At 47.5% G+C, this 27461-nt stretch overlaps 1 protein-coding gene and 1 long non-coding RNA gene across 3 annotated transcripts in view; one reads left to right on the forward strand and one right to left on the reverse strand.

Annotated features, from left to right (window-relative positions):
• The window catches only part of LOC119461522 (sodium-coupled monocarboxylate transporter 2-like), a 58422-nt gene that overhangs the window by 25275 nt on the left and 5686 nt on the right, over positions 1–27461 (reverse strand). The window contains exons 2-9 of one of the 2 annotated variants that reach the window (XM_037722864.2): positions 24694–24813; positions 22034–22102; positions 13337–13388; positions 12393–12460; positions 11181–11261; positions 9584–9657; positions 6007–6147; positions 1620–1749 (exon numbers count right to left, since the gene is read on the reverse strand). In XM_037722864.2, coding sequence (XP_037578792.1) covers positions 1620–1749; positions 6007–6147; positions 9584–9657; positions 11181–11261; positions 12393–12460; positions 13337–13388; positions 22034–22102; positions 24694–24813 — 735 coding nt within the window. The remainder of the gene's footprint in view (positions 1–1619; positions 1750–6006; positions 6148–9583; positions 9658–11180; positions 11262–12392; positions 12461–13336; positions 13389–22033; positions 22103–24693; positions 24814–27461) is intronic. The other variant, XM_049673144.1, reaches the window with a different exon arrangement.
• The window catches only part of LOC125947796 (uncharacterized), a 290580-nt gene that overhangs the window by 9131 nt on the left and 253988 nt on the right, over positions 1–27461 (forward strand). The window lies entirely within an intron of this gene.

Below are 27461 nucleotides of genomic sequence, written 5' to 3' on the forward strand. Positions count from 1 at the left end.
AATGCATGCGGAATGCAAAAATGATCTACCTAGGGAACTGCTAAGGCAATTGTAATAAAATTGATTGCATTTGGCAGTATCCCCATTCGAATGCATTCCCACGCAACGCGGAAAGAAGGAAGGTCAGGGCGGTGGCGCTCTTACGCCGGGCGGCAGAACTCACTGGCGGCAGCTGCTTCGTTGACGCGGCCCAGTATGGCAACATCAAGAAATTCACAGTAGTGTCGACCAACCACAGGGGTTCGACGGTTAATGCCGCTTCTGTACGACGCACGTCGTCGCGTGTGGCCGAGCAAGTGGCCATTGCCTTGGCTCTCCTGGACGACAAACATGCCAATATCTTCAGCGACTCCAGGGCAGTCATCCGCGCCTTCAGCGTTGGTGCCGTGTGTAAGGAAGCCTGTCGCATCCTCGACGGCAAAAGCATCGCCACCCACACTCTCACGTGGTTCCCCGCTCACGTGGGATCCATCATGGGAGGCCCCACAAACCTCAACGAGCTGATGGCTCACTCCAAGGCGTGAGGTGTCGCTTTCCGCGACCATGGAGAACTCCCCCGCCGGCCCGCAGTGGTGGAGAACAGAGATCAACCGACCACATACAACACAATTACGCAGCACTTTTATCTCGGCAGGAGAGACTTTCCCCTTCCTCACAAGAAGTTAAATAGAGCGCAGGCATTGACCCTCAGATTATTGCAAACAGGCTCGTATCCCCAGCCCGGCTTTATTCCAGAAGCTTTATCCCGACACTTATGCCAGTATAGTTCTTGCAGGCACTGCAATGACTTCGCTAGCCTATACCATATGCTCTGGTGTTGCCCCTCGTTGCGAGGCACGGAACAAATCAATGAGGGCAAGTGGCTATCCGCTATCAAGAGCCCCGATGCCGGGGCGCAACTATGGGCTGTCCAGAGGGCCCACGATGCGGCGGTCGTGCATGGCCTGACTGTCCCAACGTGGGAGCGGCCCGCAGCGCGCTGAGTCGCGTACCTCAGGACTTTCATTAAAGTTTTGCATCCATCCATCCATCCATTTGGCAGTAAACGTTAAAATTTAGAACTAATTTTCAGTCTGTATTCGGACTTGTTTGTTTGAATACTTATTAAAGTTCTACTAGCAAAAACAGAAAAGGTACTTCTGTAAATTAACAACGGACCACTGGGGGGGGGGGGGGGGGGGAGTGAGTTGAAGCGGCCAAATTAAACATATTAAATATGCAGAATACCTCCTGTCCTTACCCGAGTTTTGCGAAACTCAGGCTACATAGGCACATCGTCATTCTAAAACTTTACAGAAGTTACCTCGGTCGATAGAGGATTCCTATTGGGTGAGCGAAGATGTGTTTTTGCTGACGGCCAAGTTCGTCTGTCCGCATTACACTTCTGCAGTATTTTCTTCGGCCATTTGCAATGTTTATATTTCCTTTTTTTTCTTCCTGGCTTAAGAGCCCTATCACTAACTGTTGATAAAATTGCGATACTTGCTTTTGATAAGTGATGGCTCAGCTTTTGGGGGAGAATGTTCTGATTTTCGTCAATATTCAGCAGAATCTGAAAGCCTAAATGAGATATTCTGTTCCCAAAGTCACATTGCTTAAGCTGGCGTGGCATTCCATACCTCGTCCGGCTTTTTTATGTCTCCGGTGAGCCTCGGGTCGCAGTCCTTGTAGACGGCGACCAGCGCGAGACCAGCCAACACCGGCAGGAACGTTGTGATCGCTGCCGCCGGCAGGTTGAACAGCACGGCTCTGTGTTGTCAGTTCCACCAGTCGATTGGCGTTGGTATAGTGCGATAAAAAAAAAAAAACAGTGAAGCGCGTAAGTGCATAGTCATTTCACGATACTTTATTGCGTTGGACGCTCGAAGCGAACATATGATTACAGCGAGTTGAAGCCAGAGTGAATCGAACGAATGAATCGCCGCAAAGAGCGCCCACGAAGTATATATGATTTGAATGATTCATTCAGTGGTGCTGAAATTGCCCACTTGGCGAATTTCCGCTGAACTTATTTCCACAAAACCGCAACATTTGCTTTTCGAGGGCACTGAAAGGGGTTTGTTTGCGACGTTCATTTATAGCCAAATGGAGGGAAATTCGGTGTCGTGTCCACCTTTGGCATGCGCTGAATTGTCATGTGGCAATTGGGCCTATGTTATAGGTGGACACGAAACCCCATTTTCAGGGTCTCTAGCAGCCTGCGTCTCGCCAGAAGCTGGCCTTAATATCAATCAATCAATCAATCAATCAATCAATCAATCAATCAATCAATCGATGAAACATAGGAGGAAGCAAAGCGACGAACTCATGACTAGTACTGCATGCGCCAAGCAATCGATTTTTGAGGCCACGCCTGAAACAAATACGTTAGACGAGCATTTTCCCATGTCCATCTCCTCCCACACGCTACGAAGTAAACCAAACCATTGACAACTGATTCATATGTCGTCCACGCACCACTTGATCCCGAATTCTCGCTCCACACTCACCTCGGACAAGCGTGACGACCTCGCAACGGGATATATATAACACGACTCAATTAACAAGCCTTAAAAACTAACTTTAGGAGAGTTTGCTGGTGGGCAGTTTGGTACATGATTTCCAAATTTAGAAACAGTGTCATAGAAAGGGAACAAGGAAGTCAGACCCACACAAACGCTGACTTACAAATGATGGTTTAATTTGCGCGACTTCCAGTTGTAAGTCAGCGTATGTGTGTGTGCCTCCCTTTCTCGCCCCGTTTCCTGGCGCTGTCCTAAAATTGCGAAAACCTTAAAAAGGCCTTCTGTTGCTTTTGTTTTAGTCTTTTTCTGCGAGTTATGCGAGTTCCGCATGACGCTTTCAGTATACTCTCTCATCGATTCTCTCGTTGAAGCACGGTGCGCTTCGGCTTCCTCAGCATCGACAAACCGATGCGAAGGACGCACCTCGGTTTTATCGGGCTCCATGAACTTTCGCCCCTCACCCAGAAGCATTGCCGCTTTATTACTGTCGCCTATATATACCTATACAGGAACGTGTAAGCTGGATGAGTTGTGCGCTATACTCGGATACAACTTCAGTCAGCAGTGAAGCCCAGCCCACGCCTTCGTAACCACCAGTTACAGTTTCTCCACGAATCTGCAAATAGTTCGTTCTTCAATCTTTCCCTGTTACCTAAATAAGGCGGTAATCACAAAAATAAAAATATAAGCGTGTAATTTTATACGTTTTCACTCGTCCATTATAGTGGAACGTGCTAGTACAAGTACACTCGTATCAATTGAGTACGACGTCATTTTGAAAAGGTCGCATGACGACGATTTTGTTTGCTTCTGCAATTGGCTGGCGGAGTAACACAACCCCTGACGGTCCGTGGGCCTTTGTCGCCAACTGCCATTTTTTTTTCAAAAGTTGTATCCTATATAGCTGGATGACGGCGTCTTTCAGCACCTCTGCACGCGAACGTATACTTCCCCACTAACGTAGCTTCTTCGCTGCTGCTTCGTGTGTGACGTCAGTGACACCCCTTGCGAACACCTCCGAGCGTAACGTACTCACCGAATTGCGGAAACTGCACTGCTATTCGTTTTTGTTCGCAATAAACGGTTGGTGCCCTAAAGAAAAAAACAAAAACAAAAGAAGTCCAGTTCTGCCGATAATACGAAACAGTAACGCGATAACAGGCGCAATATTATGCGCAGCAAGGCTGGAATATTTATGCGTAATCGACGGAAATCTAAACGTTTGCGCGTACCTCATTTCGAGAAGAGCAACGCTTGAAATCAAGACGACCTCCGCAACTCGGACGACGAAGCGCTAGAATACGTAGGTGATGATGATGATGATGATGATGATGATTTAATGGCCTCTCCTCATAAACAGGGCGGTGACAAATACATAGTTTGCACGTGACGTCATATCCGCCGCCTGCCCCGACCGTCCGCCATCGCTAGGCACCTCGGTACTAGCCGCTGGCCCGCTGCGTTTGTGTTCGGCGTTCGTTTCTACGTGTTAGCGCCGCGTGTTTGCTTTCGTGAAAGCTTTGCGATGGCAAAAGTCAGGAGCCCTGAATTTTGCCCTTTCTACATGGACGAGCTTGTAGGACCGACGCGGGCTCGCTACAAAGAAACGGTCGGAATGTGCGACGGCGTGGACCCATACTAGCTGCACGTTGGCGTGGATAACACACCCGGCCACGACGTACGTGGATACTATTAATTATCTTGTCCCGTCCACGAGCTACGTCACGCTGAACGAAATAAAGGCTTACAAATCGCTGAAGGCGCACAATTACTTCACGAACGGTTGGATGAGGAAGGTTGCAGCGAAGCGCCTGTCGTCGGGTCTTACCATCGTCCTCGGCGAGGTGAGTCAATGAAAGCATATGTTCCTTGGCGCGCGGCAGAGAAAACTGCCTCAGTATTTTCTGTGCTGCTTCGTTCAGGGAAAGCTTTCTTGCCACAATGGTTCACCCTATATGCCCTTCTTCCCCAAGCTTCAAAACGTGTGTTCGTTTCTTTCTGCGAGTTTTGGTTTAGAGCTAGGTGCATGTCCGTGCATGTGAATTTTGTTGCGTTAAATAGAAGTAGCCCACTATATTGAAAGCATGCAGACATTCAAATATTGCTTAGCATATCGCTAAGTGAAGCACACATACCAAGAAATGACGATGCGAAGCAGTTTGTAGGCCGTTAAAAAAATTGGGGTTTTCCGTGCTAAAACCACGATCTAATTGTGAAACACGCGGCAGTGGAGGGTTCCGAGATAATTTTGACCGCCCAGAGTTCTTTAACGTGCACTACAACACAAGTACACGGGCGTTTTTCAGAGCGGTAAAGGCGACTATGCGTGTGGGAGCGGGCGGTCACCAACCAGTACGGGGCTTTCGCTGCCGCCCTTTTACGATCATGCGTGATGTGCAGTGTTTTGGCGTGTTATATACTCGCCCGAAACAAAGTGACGACACGCACGTTGTTCAGGTCCTTCCGATTTATCCGGGAAAGCCACAGGCACCGACGTTTCTCCGACAGCATTCTTGTGCGTTCGCACTGCCATGTTATTACGTTTGGTGTGGACCTACGCCCGGTTCTGCGTAGCTCGGCTTCGCGGCAGTGGTACCTCTTGTGCGGCAACCGAAAATCGCGTAGATTGGCATGATCACGACGCGAGAAAGAACTTCGGATCAACAACGCGTCAGCGCGCGCAGCCTGCCCCAGCACGCTTCCGCAGGCCCGCAGGTGCCTAAAGATGGCGGACAGGCTCGCGGACCGGTGCGGAAGTGACGCACGTGCAAACTATGTATAGTCACCTAGCCTACACACAGGAGGTGCCTACACCAGCGCCATCTAGGGGAGAGGAGAAGCCGACCGGGTGCCTGACAATTTTAGCAGCTGGCCGCGTGAGCGGGTTCTCCAAGCCCGGTATTGTTCTCTGCTAACGAACATAAGTAATAACTGATAACGCTTTAATAAATAAAGGACAACTAACGCAGCAAAAAGCAGTGACATGTTCTCTGCTATAGCATCGGAGTTTCTGACATTGCTACAAATTGCGCCTCACATAACCAGTCTTCGTCTAGAAATATGTAGGTGCCTATAGTTGAAATTGTAATGAGGCACGGCAGATTTTTTTATTTCTTTAAAAGCTTCTCGTAAAGAACTCTGCGATACTTGCGACGGGCACTGGCGTACGTCGAAACGACAAGGGGAGTGAGCCCTCAATAGCCATCGCTGCCCTTCCAGCGTGGCCACAGGGTCGCGCTGTCGATCCCGGACGCTGCGGCCGCATTGCAGTGGGGGCGAAATCCGAAAATCGTCAGCGTATTTATGTTTAAGTGCATGCTAAAGAACCTCGGGTGGTCACGAATAATGCAGAGTTCCCACACAACAGCCGGCGTGTCTGAGACTCACATCACGGTTTAGACACGTAAAACCCCCGAATTTAGCGTAGCTCTCATTGTAAAAAAAAAAAAAATAAAAAAAAATAAAAAAATCCCTCGAAATTGTTTTGGTAGGGGACTCTTACCGGCGTGCCTGCTTGGCAGATGGCAGGCTGGAGATACGCTGCATCTGCGTCTGGCTGGCGCAGTAGGCCGAGCACCAGCGCACCGTCCAGGACAGAAGCAGCGCCCACGACGTGAACGTCTCGTACGGGCTCAGGCTCCAGCTGCAAGCCACGGGCGTAGGTTAGTCGAAATTCCCGTTAGGCAGGCTTTCCCACACATCCATTACATGTTGTGGCTCTGCCGAAGCTGAGAGATTCGTTCGAACGCTCGACTGGAGCGAGGAAGGGAGGTGAGCATGGCGCTACACTCTGCGTGCCATTCTTAATATTTACGTTCGGTTTGGTCATACGAGGTGCGTATGTAGGGAAGCACACCTACGGAATTCTGCTACCAACGTGCCGCCAGTCACTTGTCCAGCCTTTTCGGCGCGTTTAGACCAGGAACTCGGTGAACTGAAGCCGTTACGGAGAGCGTCACCGAAGCCGACGACTAGAGATTAGGCTAGATAAGCACGTCGCCTTTCTAAACGTTTACAATTCGGTCGAGAGAGGTTGCTTACTGGGTTAGCGAAAAGGCGTTTTCGCTAATGACCAAGTTCATTTGCCGCATTTACACTTCTGCTCAACCATTGTCGGCCGTACTGATCGTTGAAATCAATATGGAACCAGGCATGCTAACGCTTCTTGTATGCACGTCATCATGAGCGCCGCATGAACGCGAAGGCGAGAGCAGCAGCTGTGCCTTAATACTGTCAAGCGAACCGTGTATTTCTACCGTGCCGTAGGCAGTATGGATGATGGCGCCTTGCTGCCACGTTGATAGAGCCCCTGTTACAGGGTTCTATAGCGTAGTTTGAATCTCGTTTTAGAGAAATCCCCGCTTTAGTGGCGTGAGTGCAGTCATTTGCAGTGCCATGTTTTTGATAGTGTATAGACACTGCGATAAAGTGACTATTCATGCAGCTCTGCCAACACATCTTAGTATTCAAAATATATTTTTTCGAAAGACAGCGAATAAGCGAATTGCCGCCAATGTGAAAAAAGTGTCTGAGGCCGGAGTTTCCTGTATTTGCAGCGCCACTATACCGTGTGGTTGTAGGCTTTAAAAATTACCGTTTACAATACTTATTTCTGGTTGGAATATTGATATTGGGGTTATTTTTCTATGGGGATTCGCAAGGATATTTAGCGCATTCTATAACCGATTTTGAATGCTGTTATACGGCTGCGCAGATGCGTCAGAAATTTTGACTTCGGCGTTTCAACAGAAAAAAAAAAGCGCATTAGTCGCGTTCACACGAAAACCGGTGGCTGAATACACTGTGCATATTAATGGCCAGCCTATCTTGTACAAAAGAACCCATTGATTTTTAGGGACCACTATCAACCGCGACCTCTCCTGGAGCCCCCACGTATCCTACCTAAGGAAGAGGCTGCTCTCGATCAGTCACCTCTTCAAAGCAATCGCCGGAAAAGCATGGGGACCGCCGGCGTGCTCTATGCTGCAACTATACAAATCGCTCTTCATGGGTTTCTTGCGTTACTGACTCCGGTGTTGTCAAGCACCCGAAGTACAAAGCTCAGACTGCTTTAGAGCATGCAAGCTCAAGCACTTAGAACTTGTCTTGGCCTACCGCGATGCGCTTCAACAGCCGCAACAATTGCCATCGCCCGGGAACATCCCATCAGTATACGTATGTCGCCACAGAGACCCTTCGAAATCATCTTCGACACCTTTCCCGCCTACAGTCTCAACGCCTTGCTTCTCTTTCGGAAAGTAGACCAGATGCAACATTTTCGGGCATTGTAACCTCCTATTGATCCTCTCTTCCAACAGGCTTCACGCCTGCAGCAAGATCACCTTGTTCTTTGTGGTGTCTCCGGCAGCCACCAAGTGCGGCTTTCCATTCCAGGAGTTGCAAATTAGTCCGACTTGCCTACTTGTGCCCTGAATCAAGCCGCTCTACATCTACTGCACGGTTCCTACTCTGATCGAATTCACATTTATACAGACAGCTCTTCGACTCTGACCAGCTCTACTGGCGCGGTATAGTTATTCCATCGACATCATTCTGAAAGAAGTTCAAGATCAGCCACGTCACAAATCGACAGGGTCTGAGCTTGCCGCCCTCCGTAGCGCAGTGCTTTATGTGCACGAACAATCACCAAATAATTGGGCTATATTCTGTGACTCAAAGGCAGCCCTACAGTCACTCTTATCAGCTCTGCGCCGCAGCCCACATGAACAATTGGTAGCAGAGATACGATTACGCTACCATCAAGCGATGGACAGAGGCCACGACATTGTATTTCAGTAGCTACCTGGGCACTGCAACATCACTGGCAATGAATGTGCCGACAAAGCTGCCCGTGAGGCACATGAAGAATGTGAAAGAATCTCGATACCACTGTCGAGAACGGATGCAGCGCGGCACCTTAGCAGTCTTTCCCATATTATAACTATGAGAAAATGGAATACAACGGAGTTTACCAACTGGCGCCTATATGCCATGGACGCACAGCAATTACAACTTTTACCGGGTTTTAACCGACTGGAAGAAACATGACTGTGCCGCCTGCGAATAGTAGTTTATTTTACAAATGCCTATTCATTCCTAATTGGAATGACAGACAGTGCCAATTGCAGCACATGTGGTGTTGAGAAAACCACCAGACATCTCTTATGTGACTGCCCCAGATACAAAGATGAGAGGAGTGCCCTTCGGACGGCTTTGGGGCACTTAGACGACAGGCCTTTTACGGAGGAGAAGATCTTGGGCCCGTGACCTCGTGCGTCTGCTATGTGCGGGGCTACTAAGGCGCTGTTGCGTATTTTGAGGTGCACTGGCCTGTATGACCGCTTGTGACGAAACTCAGCGATGAACGCATGACTGTGTAACTGTGCAGGGTGTGAACTTCTCTCTTCCTTCTCCTCTTTCAATCCCCTTTCCCCCTTCCCCAGCGCAGGGTAGCCTACCAGGCTCAGCCTGGTTAATCTCCGTGCCTTTCCGTTATGACTTCTCTCTCTGTTGACTACATCTACCATCAGGTTCGCGCATACCTGCGAAACTTAAACCGATGGTGCTATCCTTGCCTTCTTTCCGTATATGTCTTTTTCGCAATGTGCCGTCATATCGCTTTCTACGCAAAGCCTTTATGTGCTTGGGAGGGACATAGTGCGCACTAAAGCTCTGCATTTTATTATTAGTGAGCAAAAAATGATTCAGAGTAGCACATCATTTTCGCATGCTGCATATGGTTGCTCATTGAAAATTAAAAAGAAATACTCAGGGGTAGAAGAAACTCTATATATAACTTATAAGATACCATTTCTATGCCCAGAAACGAAAGGAAGGACAGCGTGCGTAGAAAGCGGAATGAGTTGTAAAATGCCAGACAAGATAATGAGATTTAGTTCTTATTAGCTACCCTGCACGGAGGGAGAATATAACGGGGTATAGCAAGAGATAAAGAGCCGAGAATCGCGGAGGTCCGTAGACCTCAAGGGCGCATACGTGCGCTTCCTACGTCGCGGTGACGTCACAGGCCCCTGGAATTGGGGAGCCGGCACTGCTCTGTTTTCTTGTTGCGTGCTTACTTGACTATTTTGATCCGCCCTCCCTCGTCAGCCAGTCTTATCATGTTGCCGAATCCTCCGACATGCAGCACGCCCTGTGCAGGAGATGGAGGAAAAAAAAAAAAAACAGAAAAAAAAAGAAAACAAATGGAGCAAACAGGTTGCGGAGGCAAGTGGCGTTTGTTGTTCTTCGCACCTAATGGAGCGTGACAGGTGCAGCTGCGAGAGGTCGAGGTCATGGGAACTGCAGCCTGAAATAACGCGTGCGGGTGGTTGACAATAAACGCCCTCGCGATTTTAGAAATAGCGAGAAAGCTTACTGGAACGGTAGTAACAAATGTGCGTCGCTGCCTAGTATCGATGCTTAGTCATTTGTCATTTATTTTTCAGAGAGCTTAATTTAGAAGTGGAAAATTGTGGATAAGTGTATAAAAGGGGACAGTTCCGCTGGCCGGAGTTGAACTCTTTGGTACGAGGTTGTCAAGAGTAGTGTGAGAAGGTGGTGAGGGGGGAGGTGTATATCTCAAGTAATATGCTTTAGATCACGAATTAATAATAAACAAATACTGGGTCCGAATATCGGACCGGATACCACATGTTCTTTTATAATGCCTCTAAAAAAGGAAAAAAAAAAAAAGAAATGAAGACATGCTGAGGGAGGCGGCAAGAAAACCTGATATATTTCCTTCAATAAGTTGCAATGTTGTTTTTGAAGTCTGCTCAAATAGACAAACACACTCCCATAAACATATGACGCATGCACATACATGGTAATATGTTGATGAACGCCACGGCAAAACGTGTCCCCGTGGCATACAAAGAAAGCTTTCATTCCATTGCTCGTTGCGCGGTCCTTAACTTCTTCAGCTTCTTTAATGATCTCCAAGTTTCTGCCCCAAATGTTAGCAGCGGTTTCGTACACAACTCCGAAAATGCACTTTAATAAGGGGCCAAACATACTTTTTCTGCCATCCGTGTTTTTGCTTACCTGCTGACGTCGTACGAGGGCAAAAGATGGGCCTTGTCTTCTGACCCTTTCATTTATTATTATTATTATTTTTTGCAGTGTGCGCTAACGCGCTTGTTTACGATGTCAAGTGTGCACCGACTACACTATAATTAAAGTTTGCACCCTTTGGGGCTTATTCGCCCCCAATAAGCGTGATCGACTTTGCGTGCTGCCGACACTTTCAAGTCAGGAACTTTATGGGCACCGACAAACATGCCATTCTTAACAGGAAAGCAGCGATCGCAGTCCGATAAAGACAACACGCAACATAAATGACGATTATTGTTTGTGGGCAAGGTAAAAGTCCGAAAGGGTGTATAGTTTTTGGAGTGACCCTCAGCACGTACGTTTAATACGCACACGAACACGGGCGCAAACATACCCCCATGCGTGTGCTCGCACGCTCTTACCGCGGCCGAAGCCTAAACACACACGCAGATCTTGTGTTTGGCAGCTGTAAAATGGTCGAGCACAAAGTAGCGTTACGTGCTTTCGGGCTATGCGCATGCAAATGAATTACATAGTTAATTAGCACCAGCCTGCACTGGTGGGCAGATGAATGGATAGGCATACGGGTAGATATTAATTAATAAACGTATATATACATACCGCTGTAATAACTATAATGTAGCTCGCGTATATCAGTATCATCTGAACTGCGTCCGTCCACACCACTGCCTTTAGGCCTCCCTGTAGAGAAGAAAGACAGCATATTCGTGTGATTTACCTAACTGGCATGTTCTTGTAAGATGAGATGCAGCTTTATTGCTTTCGCGCGCCCATTGTGAAAAACACATAAACGCTGGCTCCGGACACATTTAGCGGGCCTCCTGTGAAATTGTCAGCACTGCAGTGTTAAAGAGTCGTGAGAACTCTCATTAACAATCTGCAGAGCTTCACGTATATTAGAGGAAATGCCGCGCAAGACCCACTGTTAACACGGCCCAGCAGCATCTGAGCTCTAGCTGCCTATGCGCAGTGATTGAATGATGATTTACTCGTAGTGCTCTTACATTCTAAAGCTATTCAGCTGCGGACGTCATCTCTGGCGAAGGGGGGCGTGGGGGGGGGGGGGGAGGAAAAAGAAAGGAAACTGAAAACTGAATGCACAAAAGAAATATAGCGGGTGTTTCAGCGAACATTAAAAAAATTGTTTAAAGGTTGCCTGTGGCAGATAGCACAACTCTAGTTCATGAGCTGGTGTCTTTATGACTACAGCAGCGCAAGACAAGACGGTGATGAGCAAGGACATAAGGCAGGCGACGACAACAGCAACAATAACACCGACAACAACAACAACAACAACAACAACAACAACAACAACAACAACAACAACAACAACAACAACAACGACAATGATAACTGTCAGTTAGCGACAGTCTTGTTTTCTTCCTCGTGTTGTTTTGCGCTATCGTACCAGTTATAACCTTGTCTCCGTGTTTTATTGCGTTTACGTGTTACCACGGGCCTTGTAAGCATATTCGTAAGTGTTTTATATTTCCTCGAAGTTCTCATCAGTACTTATCAAATAGCACAGTTATTTTTGCGCCAGGAAACCCTTTATGACTGGCTGACTAACTTACTGACCGACTGACCCGCCCCGACAGACCGATTGACAAACCGGCTAAGCAACCAAGTAAATAGCTAACGTCAGCGTGAATAGGACAAGAACAATGCGTTCAGGAACCTTCGGGATGCAGCGGACGAAAAAAAAAAAAATGCCTGCAACTTTAATAGTCAAAGATGAAAAAGCTCGCTGTTCAGCTGACTACTTCCGTAGAAACTAACTTCTGATTGTGAAATGATGCCTTCGAGACTTACGATGTTCGTGTAGAAGGTGCAGGCCAAGCCGTTCACGACGATTGAGGTCCACACGGACAAGCCGGTCACTTGAAACGGGACGAATGAGAGAAAAAAGAAAGAGTGAATGCACTCCGCAAATGTCTGTACGAGTTCGATACTACGGTACAACATTTTATTTTTCTCCTCCCTTGTGCGTGCATCAATGTGCGTACATCCATTCTAGCCGTTTGCGTAACAGAGCTGTTTCTTGAACAAGGCACTATTAAAGGTGGCAAAAAACCTGCAAATCGATGACGCACGAGCGTGCGCGCTTAGCAACCACGGAACTCGTCAAACAGCGCGTGAGCTCAGGACTCGTACTACACAAGATGACTAAAGCTTATTTATTTAATATTTACATATAGGCATCAAGGAAGCAGCGAAGTAGGAGACAGCACTGCGCAACACAATTGAAGCCGTATCGATCCAACACGTGATCGTCACGTCAGAGCGCGCGGTATATAGGCATTAGTGTTCCCTCTCGGCAGGCAAAGCTACAACATGGCAGCCGAACACTAGTGCGCATCGATTAAAGACTACCGGTAACCAAACATTCCCGGCCGGTACGCCGACTCTCGGACGTCGCACGCACGCACGCACGCACGCACGCACGCACGCACGCACGCACGCACGCACGCACGCACGCACGCACGCACGCACGCACGCACGCACGCACGCACGCACGCACGCTGCAATAACGGAGCGTTCAATCAAAATCGAACCGCTCTGCTCGCGCCACATAAATATGACAATGGGTCAACATGTTTGTATTGTCACATTAAAAAACAACATAGCAACGTATCAAACACAAGGATCTTAAACATATCGAGGGACTCTCCATACCCCTTATTACAAGAATACAAGACAGGCAGGCAGACAGACAGGCCGGCGTAAGAATACAAGGACAGGCAGAGAGGCCTCACCCGATGACACTGCCAAGGACGGCCCGTACAACGCCACTCCGGTGTAGAGAACCTGCAACATGGGCATCCAGTTGTCTTTATACGTTCGTAAGGTCTTCCGAGCTGATAGTCCGTGCGTATCTCAACGCTGCGCGCACAGCCTTTGTCCAAGCAAAAGAAGCCGCCACTCTGCGCACCTGGCTCGAGGACGCGTTATCGTCAGCCTGCTGTGCCCTGCTCGAAAGCTCTGAAAGGGAGCCGAGCTAACTCTGGTTTAAGGTCTCACTTGTGGTTACCGTTGCAATGCTTGCTTTCAGCTTTCACCCGCCGTGGTTGCTTAGTGGCCGTGGTGTTGGGCTGCTAAGCACGAGGTCGCGGGATCGAATCCCGGCCATTGCGGCCGCATTTCGATGGGCGCGTTTCGATGTGCACGCTAAAGAACCCCAGGTGGCCCAAATTATTCCTGAGTCCCCCTAGCTACCACGGCGTGCCTCATTGTCAGATGGTGGGTTTGGCACGTAAAACCCCGTAATTGTTTTCCGCTTTCTCTGCATCCAAACTCATCTTGCACGCTTTATTGTGATACTTGAAATCTGTCATTCGGTGATAACCTGTCGCCATCTGCGTGACTTTCTTCTGCCTCATGGTCGTCTGGAAGGTATTATATACTCTGTTGTTATCTTGAGGCACCACAACTATCGCTATGTATACCATACCATGCAGCTGCCCCTATAGAACTCACTGCACCCTGACCATACGTTATCATTATGTAGACATAACGATGCCGACATACCTATGCCAACCGCAGGCGTCGCTTTATTGTAAAGGCACCTCCACACGTACTTTAAACATGCAGTGTCTAAAAAGAAGACAGCACACATGTGCAACCTTGCAGAATCACCAGCCAATTTCCAGCGAAGCAGTTTCTTTCGAGCAGTTGTAGTAAGAATTTCAGTTGCCTGTGATTAAACCACATGCTTTAACACGTTAGGCGCGCATGACTTGCCTGTTTGAAACCTTGCCCGGATATAATGCTTTCGAACGGGAGGTTTAGGCAATTTTTAACAAGAGTAGCGATTCATCCACACAAATTTTACTTCGCGAGAACATTTGCCATAGTGTTTCTCGTATTTTCACTAATTTTCGCCTACGCGCGCAGTTATGATGTTTTTATTATTTTATAATAATTATTTTATGATATTTATTTTAGTAATCCTGTAGTGGTGATGGTATATAAACTACAAAGGAAGGCGTTTAACGAGCACATTGTATGACTGCCATCGTGCTCGACAATTTGGCGGATTGATCATGACGGTGGCTTATTGTTGACGTCTGCAAACCAGTTTAACAGTGTGCAGATCCAAAGCACATGTTGAAATTCATTTGAAGAGAAGCTCTAGTGAAGCAGATAATTAAATTTTATGGAACTAACAGCAATGCCTACAATTGCGTTTACTTTCATCTTATTTGCAGCGTGTAATTTAATGCAATGCTGATGTTTATCCGCCACAAAGTTGAGAAATTTAACCTTGAGCAATTTCTATGTTTATGCATAATGCGAACACCGCTCACAAGCTATGCCGAAATGCGAACACCTAATTACGCGGACGCATAGCGCGCGAGAGAAGTCTGCGCACTGACGTCAAGAGTGACGTCACGAGGACCATGGCAGGTGTGTTGAAGGGTTCTGTACTTGTTGCGCCACAGTGGCACACACCCGATCCGGAGGATTTGCCGACAATGTGCACACATCCAGCAACACATACCGAATCAAAGAAATTAAAGTATCAAAGATTCGGTTGGATATGATACGTTCTCCCATTAAGACGTCGGCGTGCTTTAGAGGTGCCTATGATTAATGGCTTTATGTGGTTCAGATACATATGTTCAGGTTTATTTAGGTATTTATCATTGTATGTTTTTATTTCGCAGAAGAGGTGTGTGTGTACTGGTATTACTTTGTCAGTCAGCCTGCTATATATATACAGGGGTTCTACAAGCATGTTTGGCGGTACTTGCATTTGGCGCACGTATAATATATATATATATATATATATATATATATATATATATATATATATATATATATATATCCGCCGAGACACCGACCAGCTTAGCAGCAGTGGTTACACCAAACTCGACAGGGTACGCAAAGAGAGCTTCGTTTCAATGTGCAGACCCAATGTAAAGACCCAGATTGTTGTAGGAATATTCCTTAAAGGTATACGAACACAAAATCTGAAAATTTTACGAATTTTACGAGAATGCTGAAAATGAATCCTCAGTGTGTGATTACACCGAAAAAAAGTAGTCACTTAGCTCATTTTTGAGCCGATGGCTTTATTTTTGGCGTTTTTGTGAGCGCGCGCCTCGCCGCCCAACCCGCGCGAGTTGGAAGGCGTGACATCACGACACCTTCGTCGGATAGCCAGCCGGCCGGCCGCGGTCATTCGAAGCGCGCCGACGCCACCATCGCGAGCATGGATTCGAGTTCTGGTGCCTCTACCAGCGATGAGTACACGTCTGAAGACGAGGACCATTCCAACTTGGCAAGAAAAATTACCGCTTACGGTTACGAGCCTTCCGCGTGAAGCGACGAAGAAAAGCAGGCGGCCGTGGAAGTGCCGGTCAGGTTTTCGCGAACCATAGCGCGAAGATTTCGCTCTGCACCAGACACTTGTGCAAGAATTATTTGTCATTTCCTCTGGAAACTTGCTTTTTCGAGAGTGCACGCAGGCGAGGCAGCTGCGAGGTACTTCAGCACTGCGCGGATGACCGAATAGTAGTTTATGCCATCGGCGTGAGCAACTGCTGTGAGGTATCAGTACCTACGAGACTCTCACGTCCACTTCGCCAGCCGCCCGACAGATGGCAGCACCTGTCTGGCGCTCTCCCCAGTTTTTCCTGCTTTTAGCTCGTGGAGAAGCAGAGCAGTGTGTGTGTCTGCCCCGCTGCCATGTATAGTACTGATCTTATGAGTCGCGCTCGCGCGCGCAATGCAAAGCATAATTGTACTATGCTTTGCCAACATTTTTAAAGACATTACTGCCTTCGTGCCCAGCCTCGGGCATTTCGCCCCAGCCTCGACCTCACACTGCTCAAGAAGGCTGCAAGTGAACGAAAACAATACCGACATCTTTTCGCCTCCTCTTTTCAAACGCGCCGCTAGTCATTTCTGCCTTGCGTTTTCGTGAGAAGACCGATGGCACAGCGCCAGGCTTTAAGCGTTGCCATTTTAGCGGCATGCCGAGGCTTTTCAGCACAGCCGGGCTGGTCACATAATCATCGTCGACGACGTGGTTCGCGCAAATGAAGTCATTTCTTAGAGGTCTCCAGGCTGGGGCGTGATGGCTGACAGGTAGGTATCCAAAGTTTACGCAACTTCTCGTCTCTGGGAAATGTGTGCGATGGCGTGTCACGACCGACGATGCCATTATAACAGCAATGTTTGGGCATTTCCTTCCGCCGCGACGAACGCGTCAATACCGAGCGACGACCGCGGGAAGATGCATGTAAGACGCACCACCTGCCTGGAGCGCCGACGGGGATAATGTTTCAGACGGACCACGTGCGAGGGACCTTCAAGGGACCGACACACCCAGAAACACTGCGACAGCTGTGGCCGACCTTGGCCGCGCGCGCGCGCGCGGGTGGGTGTTATGACGTCAAATTTCAGCTGCTGCCGGCGGCCGCTTGGAGGCAAGGCGCAATAGAAAATCGCAAAAAAGATGTTTCTCGTTCTTTCTTTCAAAGCAGCTTGCTGTATTCGCCATTTTCAACAGTTCAACTTTTGTTCTGACGCAAAAAACCACCCGCCAACTTTTGTGTCCGTATCCCTTTAAGCGACGCTTTAACAAAGCGGGAAATTAAACGCTATACAACTAAAAGCCATGTATACAACCATGTTTTTCACCCGATGACATCGTGTAACGTCATACAATGTTCATGCACTACACCGTTCACAAGCTATGCCCATTTGGACACACCAGATCAGGTGGTGTGATATCGACGCACCGATGTCAGGAAGACGAAGGCAATGTAGGACGCTTGTCAAGGGAAGGATGGTGATGACAGATGCATGCACAGATAAGTACGACCCATATCTAAATGAATTTAATGCTTCTATACCAGTTCAGTTACAGTGGCACATAACCGTTATGGAGGACTGGCCAAGAATGAGCATCTACTCAATGGCACATACCCAAATGGTTCAAGAAATAATAATAATAATAATAATAATAATAATAATAATAATAATAATAATAATAATAATAATAATAATAATAATAATAATAATAATAATAATAATAATAATCATCATCAGCCTATATTTATGTCCACTGCAGGACAAAGGCCTCTCCCTGCGATCTCCAATTACCCCTGTCTTGCGCTAGCGTATTTCAACTTGCGCCTGCGAATTTCCTAACCTCATCATCCCACCTGGTTTTCTGCCATCCTCGACTGCGCTTCCCTTCTCTTGGTATCCATTCTGTAACCCTAATGGTCCACCGGTTATCCATCCTACGCATTACATGGCCTGCCCAGCTCCATTTCTTCCGCTTAATGTCAACTAGAATATCGTCTACCCCCGTTTGTTCTCTGACCCACACCGCTCTCTTCCTGTCTCTTAACGTTACTCCTAAGATTTTTCGTTCCATCGCTCTTTGTGCGGTCCTTAACTTGTTCTCGAGCTTCTTTGTTAACCTCCAAGTTTCTGCCCCATATGTTAGCACCGGTAGAATGCAATGATTGTACACTTTTCTTTTCAACGACAGTGGTAAGCTCCCAGTCAGGATTTGGCAATGCCTGCCGTATGCACTCCAACCCAATTTTATTCTTCTGTAAATTTCTTTCTCATGATCAGGATCCCCTGTGAGTAATTGACCTAGATAAACATATTCCTTTACAAACTCTAGAGGCTGACTGGCGATCCTGAATTCTTGTTCCCTTGCCAGGCTATTGGACATTATCTTTGTCTTCTGCATATTCATCTTCAACCCAATTCTTGCACTTTCTCGATGAAGGTCCTCAATCATTTGTTGTAATTCCTCTCCATTGTTGCTCAATAGGACAATGTCATCTGCAAACCGAAGGTTGCTGAGATATTTGCCGTCGATCCTCACTCCTAATCCTTCCCAGTCTAAGAGCTTGAATACTTCTTCTAAGCATGCAGTGAATAGCATTGGAGAGATTGTGTCTCCTTGCCTGACCCCTTTCTTGATAGGTATCTTTCTACTTTTCTTGTGGAGAACCAAGGTAGCTGTGGAATCCTTGTAGATATTTGCTAAGATATTCAAGTATGCCTCCTGTACCCCTTGATTACGCAATGCCTCTATGACTGCTGGTATCTCTACTGAATCGAATGCCTTTTCATAATCTATGAAAGCCATATAGAGAGGTTGATTGTACTCCGCAGATTTCTCGATTACCTGATTGATGGCATGGATATGATCCATCGTAGAATATCCCTTCCTGAAGCCAGCCTGTTCTCTTGGTTGACTGAAGTCAAGTGTTGTCCTGATTCTATTGGAAATTATCTTGGTGAATATTTTATACAATACTGAAAGCAAGCTAATGGGTCTGTAATTCTTCAATTCTTTAACGTCTCCCTTCTTATGGATAAGTATAATGTTGGCGTTCTTCCAGCTCTCTGGTACACTTGAAGTTGTGAGGCATTGCGTATAAAGGGCCGCAAGCTTTTCAAGCATGATATCTCCTCCATCTTTGATTAAATCTACTGTTATTCCATCTTCTCCAGGCGCTTTTCCCCTGGTCATGTCTTTCAAGGCCCTTCTAACTTCATCGCTAGTTATAGAAGGAGCTTCTGTATCCGGTTTATCACTATTTCGAATGAAAGTAGCTTGGCTGTTTTGACTACTGTACAGGTCAGTATAGAATTCTTCTGCTGCTTTTACTATGTCATCGAAATTGCTGATGATATTGCCATGCTTATCTTTCAGTGCATACATCTTGCCTTGTCCTATGCCTAGTTTTCTTCTTACTGATTTCATGCTGCGTCCATATTTTACGGCTTCCTCAATTTTTCCCACGTTATAATTTCGAATATCCCTTACTTTCTTCTTGTTGATCAGTTTTGACAGTTCAGCGAATTCTATCTGATCTCTTGAGTTGGACACTTTCATGTTTTGTCGTTTCTTTATTAGGTCCTTTGTTTCTTGGGAGAGCTTCCCTACAGGTTGCTTTGGTGCCTTACCTCCCACTTCAGTTGCTGCTTCTGAGATCAGCCTAGTTACGGTTTCATTCATTAGCTCTATGTTATCTTCATCTTCCTGTTCTAAAGCTGCATATTTGTTTGTGAGCACCAGCCTGAATTGGTCTGCTTTCACCCTTACTGCGTCTAGGTTGGCCTGTTTCCTCTTGACTAATTTCACTCTTTCTCTCTTCAAATTGAGAGAAATCCTAGACCTCACTAACCTATGGTCACTGCACTTTACCTTACCTAACACTTCTACATTCTGCACTATGCTTGGATCGGCAGAGAGTATGAAATCTATTTCATTCCTTGTTTCTTCATTAGGGCTTTTCCAGGTCCACTTCCTGTTGGTGCGCTTCCTGAAGAATGTATTCATTATTCGGAGCCTATTCCTTTCCGCGAATTCCACCAACATCTCTCCTCTTGCATTCCTAGAATCGATGCCGCAGTTTCCAATTGGTTGCTCGCCAACCTGCTTTTTGCCCACTTTTGCATTGAAGTCGCCCATGACTACAGTATAATGAGTTTGCACCTTTCTCATTGCTAATTCCACATCTTCATAAAACTGTTCTATCTCTTCATCATCGTGACTGGAAGTTGGGGCGTAGGCTTGTACTACCTTCATTTTGTACCTCCTATTCAGCTTTATTATGACGACTGCTACCCTCTCACTAATGCTGTAAAATTCATCAATGTTGCCCGCTATGTTGTTATGGACTAGAAATCCTACCCCGGATTCTCTCTTATCTGGAAGACCTCTGTAGCAGAGGACGTGGCCGTTAGTCAGCACTGTGTAAGCTTCACCAGTTCTTCTAACCTCACTTAGGCCAATAATATCCCAGGAAATGCCTGATAATTCCTCAAATAGTCCTGCTAAGCTATCCTCACTCGAGAGGGTGCGCGTGTTGAACGTTGCCAGGTTCAGTTTCCATTGGCGGCCTGTCCGGACCCAGAGATTCTTAGCACCCTCTGCCACGTCGCAGGTCTGACCGCCGCCTTGGTCAGGTGCTCCGCAGCCACTGGGGACTGAGGGCCATGGGTTAATTGTCGGAGTCATCAGGGAGGTAGTGGCCGAATTCTGCACCAGGGAGGCCAATTCCTGTTCTGGTGAGGGAAAAAAGGTGAGGGTGAGGGAAAGGTTCAAGAAATAGGTAGCCCAAATGAAAAATCAATACGACCGTTGAATATCCGCTGTGTGTGGCCAGGGCGATATTCAACGCGCACATTCTCCCCTCTTCGTCTTCTCGGATTCCCGTACAGCCGTTAGGTCCTTTTCGGCGGCGCGCGTATCGAAACGGGCGAATAGAATTGCGATCAACAAGCTCACTAATTTCAGTCAAATTGGCACGGAAGCATATTTCCACATTTCATGGTTCCCGGCCCACCTGGGAGACTCAATCCAACCGCACGGCTGCAACCCCAACGAACGGGCTCACCGGCTGGCGCGCGATTTCACGACCCGCGCAGCCGTCAACGGCCCTCCTCGTAACGAGGCTAGCATCCAGAAAGGCCCATTGTGCACCTTTCGCGAGATCGTCTCACACTACCGCTTGGAAAGGAGGTGGTTCTCTCCTCCTCACCCAAAACTAAATAAACCACAAGCTAGCACGCTCAGAATGTTACAAACCCGCACGTACCCCCCTCCGCGGTCCCTTAGCAGGATAGACCCGCACTTCCCGCAGTCGTGCCCCAAATGCGGAGCCGACTCATGCTCTTTCGATCACATAGAGTTTCTATGGCTGTGCCCAGCCATAGAAAACTCTATACTTGCCACAAAGGAACAGTGGGAGGAGTTCCTAAGAAGCGACCACCACCACATCCAACTCCATGCAGTCCAGAGGGCCCACGACATCACAACGGGATTTCGCCTCCCGGTGACATCGTGGGCGGAGCCACCGACTTGACCTGAGGGAGCCTTCGGCTCCCCCTGGCCAGTTTCTCAGGACCAATAAAAGTTCTTGTCACTGTCACTGTCACCGTTGAATGTCATGCGGATTCAACCAAGAGTCCTTGTGCTTTAGGGATACGTATGAGTCGACACTACACTTACAGATTTTATGTCGTGATACGCTGTTTTATTACGCAGAACAGAGGTTCGCTCACTGGCACTACTTTGCCGGCATTTATAGAGTGACTTGCATGCCTATCGGGCGTGAAATCGACAATTAAGCCAAGCCCCGGAGAGATTGGCAATTCGTTTTAAATCTCAGAGGGCCACGCCGCCTCCCAATGAAAGTCTTCGTTTCTATGAAAGAAATACATTGTTTTTTTTGTGTGTGTGTTCGTGTATGCGTGCGCGTTTGTTTGTGTTCAAATATAAGCAACAACTGTCGTTCCTTTGAACCACGTACTCACTGTATTATACGTAGTGAATTCGACTTCGAAAAAAAAAAAAAACGTACCTTGCCCCTGCCACATCGTTTACAACGTGTTCGTGTTACTTCAAGCGGGTCGTTCGAAATGCTGAATTTATGTTAAAAGGAAGATATAAGCCTTGCACGCACCGTTTGGAGTATGAAGACGCCGGAGGCTACGTTCCTGATCAGGGTGGAGCTGTAGCGTTTTTCCAGGTACTGAAAGAAAGAAAAAAAAAGAAACGCTTCAAGTTTATTGCTTAACAAATTTTACTGAGGAATGAAGAGAGACGACTGAAATTCATTCGTCCGACTCGTCTTACCGCGGGGTTGCTTTCAAATGACTCATGAATGGGTAATTCAACTTTCTCATTTTCGTACGTTTTTTTCTGCCCAACTATGGCCTTCAATACTTCAGTCTTTACGGTAGACCTGGAGGAACAAAATTCAAGCACCGGTGCTCTATCAACTTTCGATTACCTATTAACTTAAGAAGTTTCAGGTGCTGTCGCAGAGTTAAGAGTGAAGTAAATCCGGATTCCTCCTTTGCTGCGTCCCTCAGAGCCAAGCACGCAGGGTTGGAATATGTAAAACCACAATAATTAAACACAAATTGGTTCACTGACTTCTCAGCGACGTTTATTACGAAGGTAGGACGGCACACCCGATGGCTGAGGTCTGCTGGATGACGGCAGAGACGAATATGGCGAGCAGATAACCGTCCTCCTTACATCGAATGTTCGCGTTTCGTTCGCTAGGACGGTAACCTGTGCAACTTGTAGTAGCTAAATGCTCATCATGTCACGTTGAGTGGCTCTAGCATTGCCTTACGTTAGGGTTTAACGCGCATGGTCGACGGTCATGCATTATTTGGCGCACGTGTCTCTGTAGTGCGGTGAAGGCATGCTGTGGTCGTTCTCATTAGCCTAATTAAGTTGACCGCGGTACAATGTTCTCTCCCAGTGATCTTGTACTACTAGCGTTCTACGCTCATTAGCCTAATCAAGTTGACCACGGTACAATGTTCTCTCCCAGTTATTATTACTTTTACTACTAACGCTCTACGCTACTTGATCCAGTTTGAGCCTGGGCATGTCCTATTGTCGTCACTTCAAGAATTTCGCCACAGTTCGACTGGGCTGCTTCTCGATTGGCACCTACTAAGCTGCTCCTCTCATAGACCACCGGTGTCTGTATTACGCATTACATGACGTTTTACCGGCACAGTTCCTTCCTTTTATGGCACCACGTGTGAACAGTTTTGCCCTTAGCGGTGGCCAACAGCATATTCGTGGTGATAAGCACTGGCATCTTTGTTTCAAACTCGTGAACAATGCATCAAGGATTTATTCACAAAGAGAGGAGGCGGTGATTAAGGTGCGCATTCGGTAGATATGGTGTTGCATATTCTTTGCTTTGTTATTTTGCTATGTTCCCTGCGCCTGTACGTAAATGCTGTTTTTCTCGCAACAATTGTGAGTTGGGAGCCAAAGCGTGTTGGATGCAATTGTGCCATCTGTGTTTCTGTCGCGCTCAGTGTGAGCTGTGTGGGTAACGATGTCGGCGTTGTTTGTCGCTCCTGACCTTCAGTGTTTCCTTCAGTGGCAAGCGCGAACACGTACTGAGCGACCCAAGTCTAAATTCGCTTTGCGGCCGGACCAGTGTTTCCGTTGCGTTTACACTTGTCGTAGTTGCTCGAGCGCGGCCCGGTTCATCCAGGACTCAGCAGCACGCGTTCGCTTTGTTTCTTTTGACAAAGGCTGTAGTTCCTCCGAACGCAATGCTTCTTCGGTGCGGGCGAGAGTGCTCGGAGAGTAGTTCCAGCAGTCTTGTTAATCTTTCGCGGCCTCGACTTTGGTACTTAGCCGCAGGGATGTTTGCTCCGCCGTCCAGTTATTCTTTATTGAGTCCAACCGGTTGGCCTGTTCACTATGAATCTCATTTTTATAATTTGTTTTCGACCTTTGAATTATTGATGACTGATGTTTACTGGTGTTCTCATAATTTCCCCTTTCTACGTCACTTACTACGCCAGTCTAGACAATTTATTTTTTATGATTACCTGGAATTGCCTTTACAGTTTATGGCCTCCATTGCCAATGGGTATGAGTTACCATTGTTTGCTAAACAACAACGACAACAACAACAACTAACTACTACTAAAGTAAGTACTAACTAACTTGACGGGACAAATGACAAAGAAATAGACGGGACAAATGCTGTCTTTCAACTAAACTTTATAGGACGCGAAAATTGGCTTAAATAAAAGTTAAATTGAAAGACAGCGCTTGCCCGTCTATTTCTTTTATGTGTGCTCGTCTTTCCCTGCGCTACTACCGGGGATAAGTACTGCAGGGAAGGGCAGTTGATTGACCATGTGCTGCAAGATCAACGATTACTAATTCTGAGAAGGCTCTGCATATTCTCCTTCCTACACTCCCAAGAACATGTAGTGCGGATAGTCCGGAGTTCAACAAAGCTCTACTGGTCTAAGGTGGAATATTAAAAGAGAGAGGGAACACAAGGGCTTTTAGTTACGGACCAAGTCAAAAGTTAATTGAGTTCAGGAACGCGTACGGGTTGCTTGTTCAACAAGGAAGCTGTATGGGTTCCGATGCGTCACCTAACTTTTGACTTTGTCACCGACAAGACATGTGAACAAGGAGTTCTTGTAAACGTGAATGAACATTTGACTCCGAACATACGAACATTTGACATGTTTCATTTTTCCTTATAATTACTTCTCTCCGCCTAGCGGGTTTGCGCTGAACTATTACGTCAATGACCTTCGTGTTTTCTACAAAGTGTACCTCGTTGATGCTGGTGAGGTTGAGGCCGTGGTACACGGGCAGGAAAAGGAACGCCGACAGGAGGACACCGCCGGATGTGGCAAACACGCCCATCCAGAGCAACGAGCCTCGCATGAACACCTGCATGCCGGAGTGGAAAAAAAAAAAAAAGATCGTGTCAAGGGGGGCTGAGCGACAGGGCAGGCCACATTAATCTAAGCGGTTAAACGCAAGCAGATGTCAACCGACGATAACAGCTGCCAGTAAAGAGCCGGAGCACGAGGAATGCCCGTCGGCGACGTCTGCTTTCCTCTACGTGACGTGATCGATAATCAATATCGGTAGTTTAAGCAGACTCTATACATGTATATCCCCCCCCCCCCCCCCCCCCCTCGCGTGTGCGTGTGCTTGTGAAGAAATTAAGTAAAAAGTAAAGTAAGCTCAGTAAAATACAATAAGTACGACAGGTACAGTGGGCGTTTGGAGCAACGTTCTCTCATCGAGCCACTGAATGGACCAGTCTTCGAAAACGCATCATTGAGACGACCCGCCCGATCGGAGAAGACACCATTAACTGTTAATCTCCGTTAAGCGTATATGGCATCGTCCTCGTCGGGGCGAAGTGCGTTTCACAAGTCAAGGACGGTTACACACGTGAAAATGCACCTGTGACCAGGCTATAACTACTCCCATAGCAATAGCTTGTTCGCTGCGTCTTTGCGCTAGAAAACTTAAATACGCGCAAAAACGCGTAATGCTTTTTTTTTTCGAAGCTTTCGTCGCCCTGCTCCCTCATACGAGAGGGTTGCATTTCCTGCGGCAAGTGCTTGGGCCGCTGTGTGCGTGCGTGCTGCCGTCATTTGCCTTTATGTCAACAGATTCAGAATTGTACAGAATATTTCACCGCACAGCATAGATATGGCATATGTACGCATTTTAAGTAGTGCGTGCAACTCATTTCTGCTTCACTTACGCCGGTGCAAACAGGAAGCGGCCTTGTACCTCATAGAATCTCGACTGATTGATTGGTGTACTAGTGATGCAGAAATGAACTCCGGTCTTGTTCAGTGCATAGTGCACATAATCAATTTCTCAGGACGCGTGAACTCGGACGAGAACTGTCAGCGCCTGCAAAAAGAGTTTACTTACGCTGTACTGTGCACAGCAGTAATCCATGCTTGTCGGCTGTCTGTTTCGTGCATTCTGTTGCGAGTCGGTGGAATTTCACTGCTGGCATCAACCCGCCCTTCGTGTGTACATTGCTGGTTTGGGATTCCACAACACAACAGCAACTACCAGCCTTCCGTAATTGCTGGTTTGGGATTCAACAACACAGCAGTAACTACCAGCCTTCCGTAGGGGCGCAATCGCAAACAAGAGACGTTTCTCGCGCAGACTCCTGCGCGAGCGCGGCCTAACCGGCACCTGAAGGGAAGCGGCGGAAATGTATACCGGAAATTTCGACCACCTGGGGTCTTTAACGTGCACCTAAATCTAAATGGGCCTCGAGCATTTTCGCCTTCATCTAAAATGCGGCTGCCGCATTTGTTGCTTCATTTATTGCTTCAGAATGCGGCCGCCGCAATGCGGCCGCCACATTCTCGCCCAAAACCTCACGGAGTGGCAAAGCCTTGACAAACACCGTGACTGTTTTTTCCATATGCAGACATGATTCGCTGTAAATTACCAACCAAAACGGAAGCGCCCAGGAATGAAATTGTGATAGTAGCACCGGTTTCTTGAATTACGTCAGCGCGAAGCGACGAGAACAAAGGGTGGGTAAGTGGGGAGGGGGGGGGGGGTTGCGCAAAAAATTTCGGAGGTTTTTAACCCCCCCCCCCCCCCCTGGCTACGCCCCTGTCTGCAGGGGGGGGGGGGTGCATTTTTGCGGTTGGCGGGGGGGTGGGGAAGCAAGCACTTTGCATGATATGCAATTTCTTTGCTTTCGCCAGAGGAATCCAACAGCAAATAAAATGCCTAATAATTATAATAATATAATGACACCAAGGATGGTGAGGATGTTTATTTGTTCAGCGTTTTACTCAAAGTAATTTAAGAGAATCAATAAATACAAGACAGTGATATATAGAGTGTTTTTCTTAATCAGGAAAATTCGACCTCAAGCCACCTCCCGAATTTAATGTAATGACAATGTGAACAGAGCACTGAAGGTACACGTTGGACTGGTGGAGCTGCGTGGGGAGGGGTGGAGGTTAACTTGGCCTCAGGGGGGAGGGGGGGTTACAACATCTGACCCCCCCCCCCCCCCCCCCTTGGTGCGCCACTGTATGAGTGCATTTTTGTATCGCTGTCACTTTGTACTCGTCAGGGTCTTTTGCTGTTCATCGCACATCGGAACGGAGGAGTCGCCTGCGCCTCTGCGACGCGCCGATATATCCTGACACACATTTAATAATATTGTTACACGTATGACCAGTCAATTAGACAAGCAACTATTTACAGAGTATATTTACAACAGCGATTGCAGCGCTGACCGGTTGGATTCAGAGCGCGAGCCCAGTTCGTTCTTCCTCCTCCTCTCTCGAGTGATGGCGCCCGCGCGCCTCGCTCAAACGACCGAATACAACACGCGTGTAACAATATCGATAGCGCCCATAGGCGCCGACTGTGGGGGTGGCTCCGTGGCCCGAGCCATCTGCGAAGTTTTCCGAGGTTTTCCAAATAACGCGACCACGAAAAAATCGCGAGTTACCCACGCGATACGTTCGTGCACATGGTCGGGTTATTTCCTTGAAAATACAGTAATTACTGTCTCTTTTAGTACACAA

The sequence above is a fragment of the Dermacentor silvarum genome, chromosome 8, assembly GCF_013339745.2.
Source record: "Dermacentor silvarum isolate Dsil-2018 chromosome 8, BIME_Dsil_1.4, whole genome shotgun sequence".
Taxonomy (NCBI): domain Eukaryota; kingdom Metazoa; phylum Arthropoda; class Arachnida; order Ixodida; family Ixodidae; genus Dermacentor; species Dermacentor silvarum.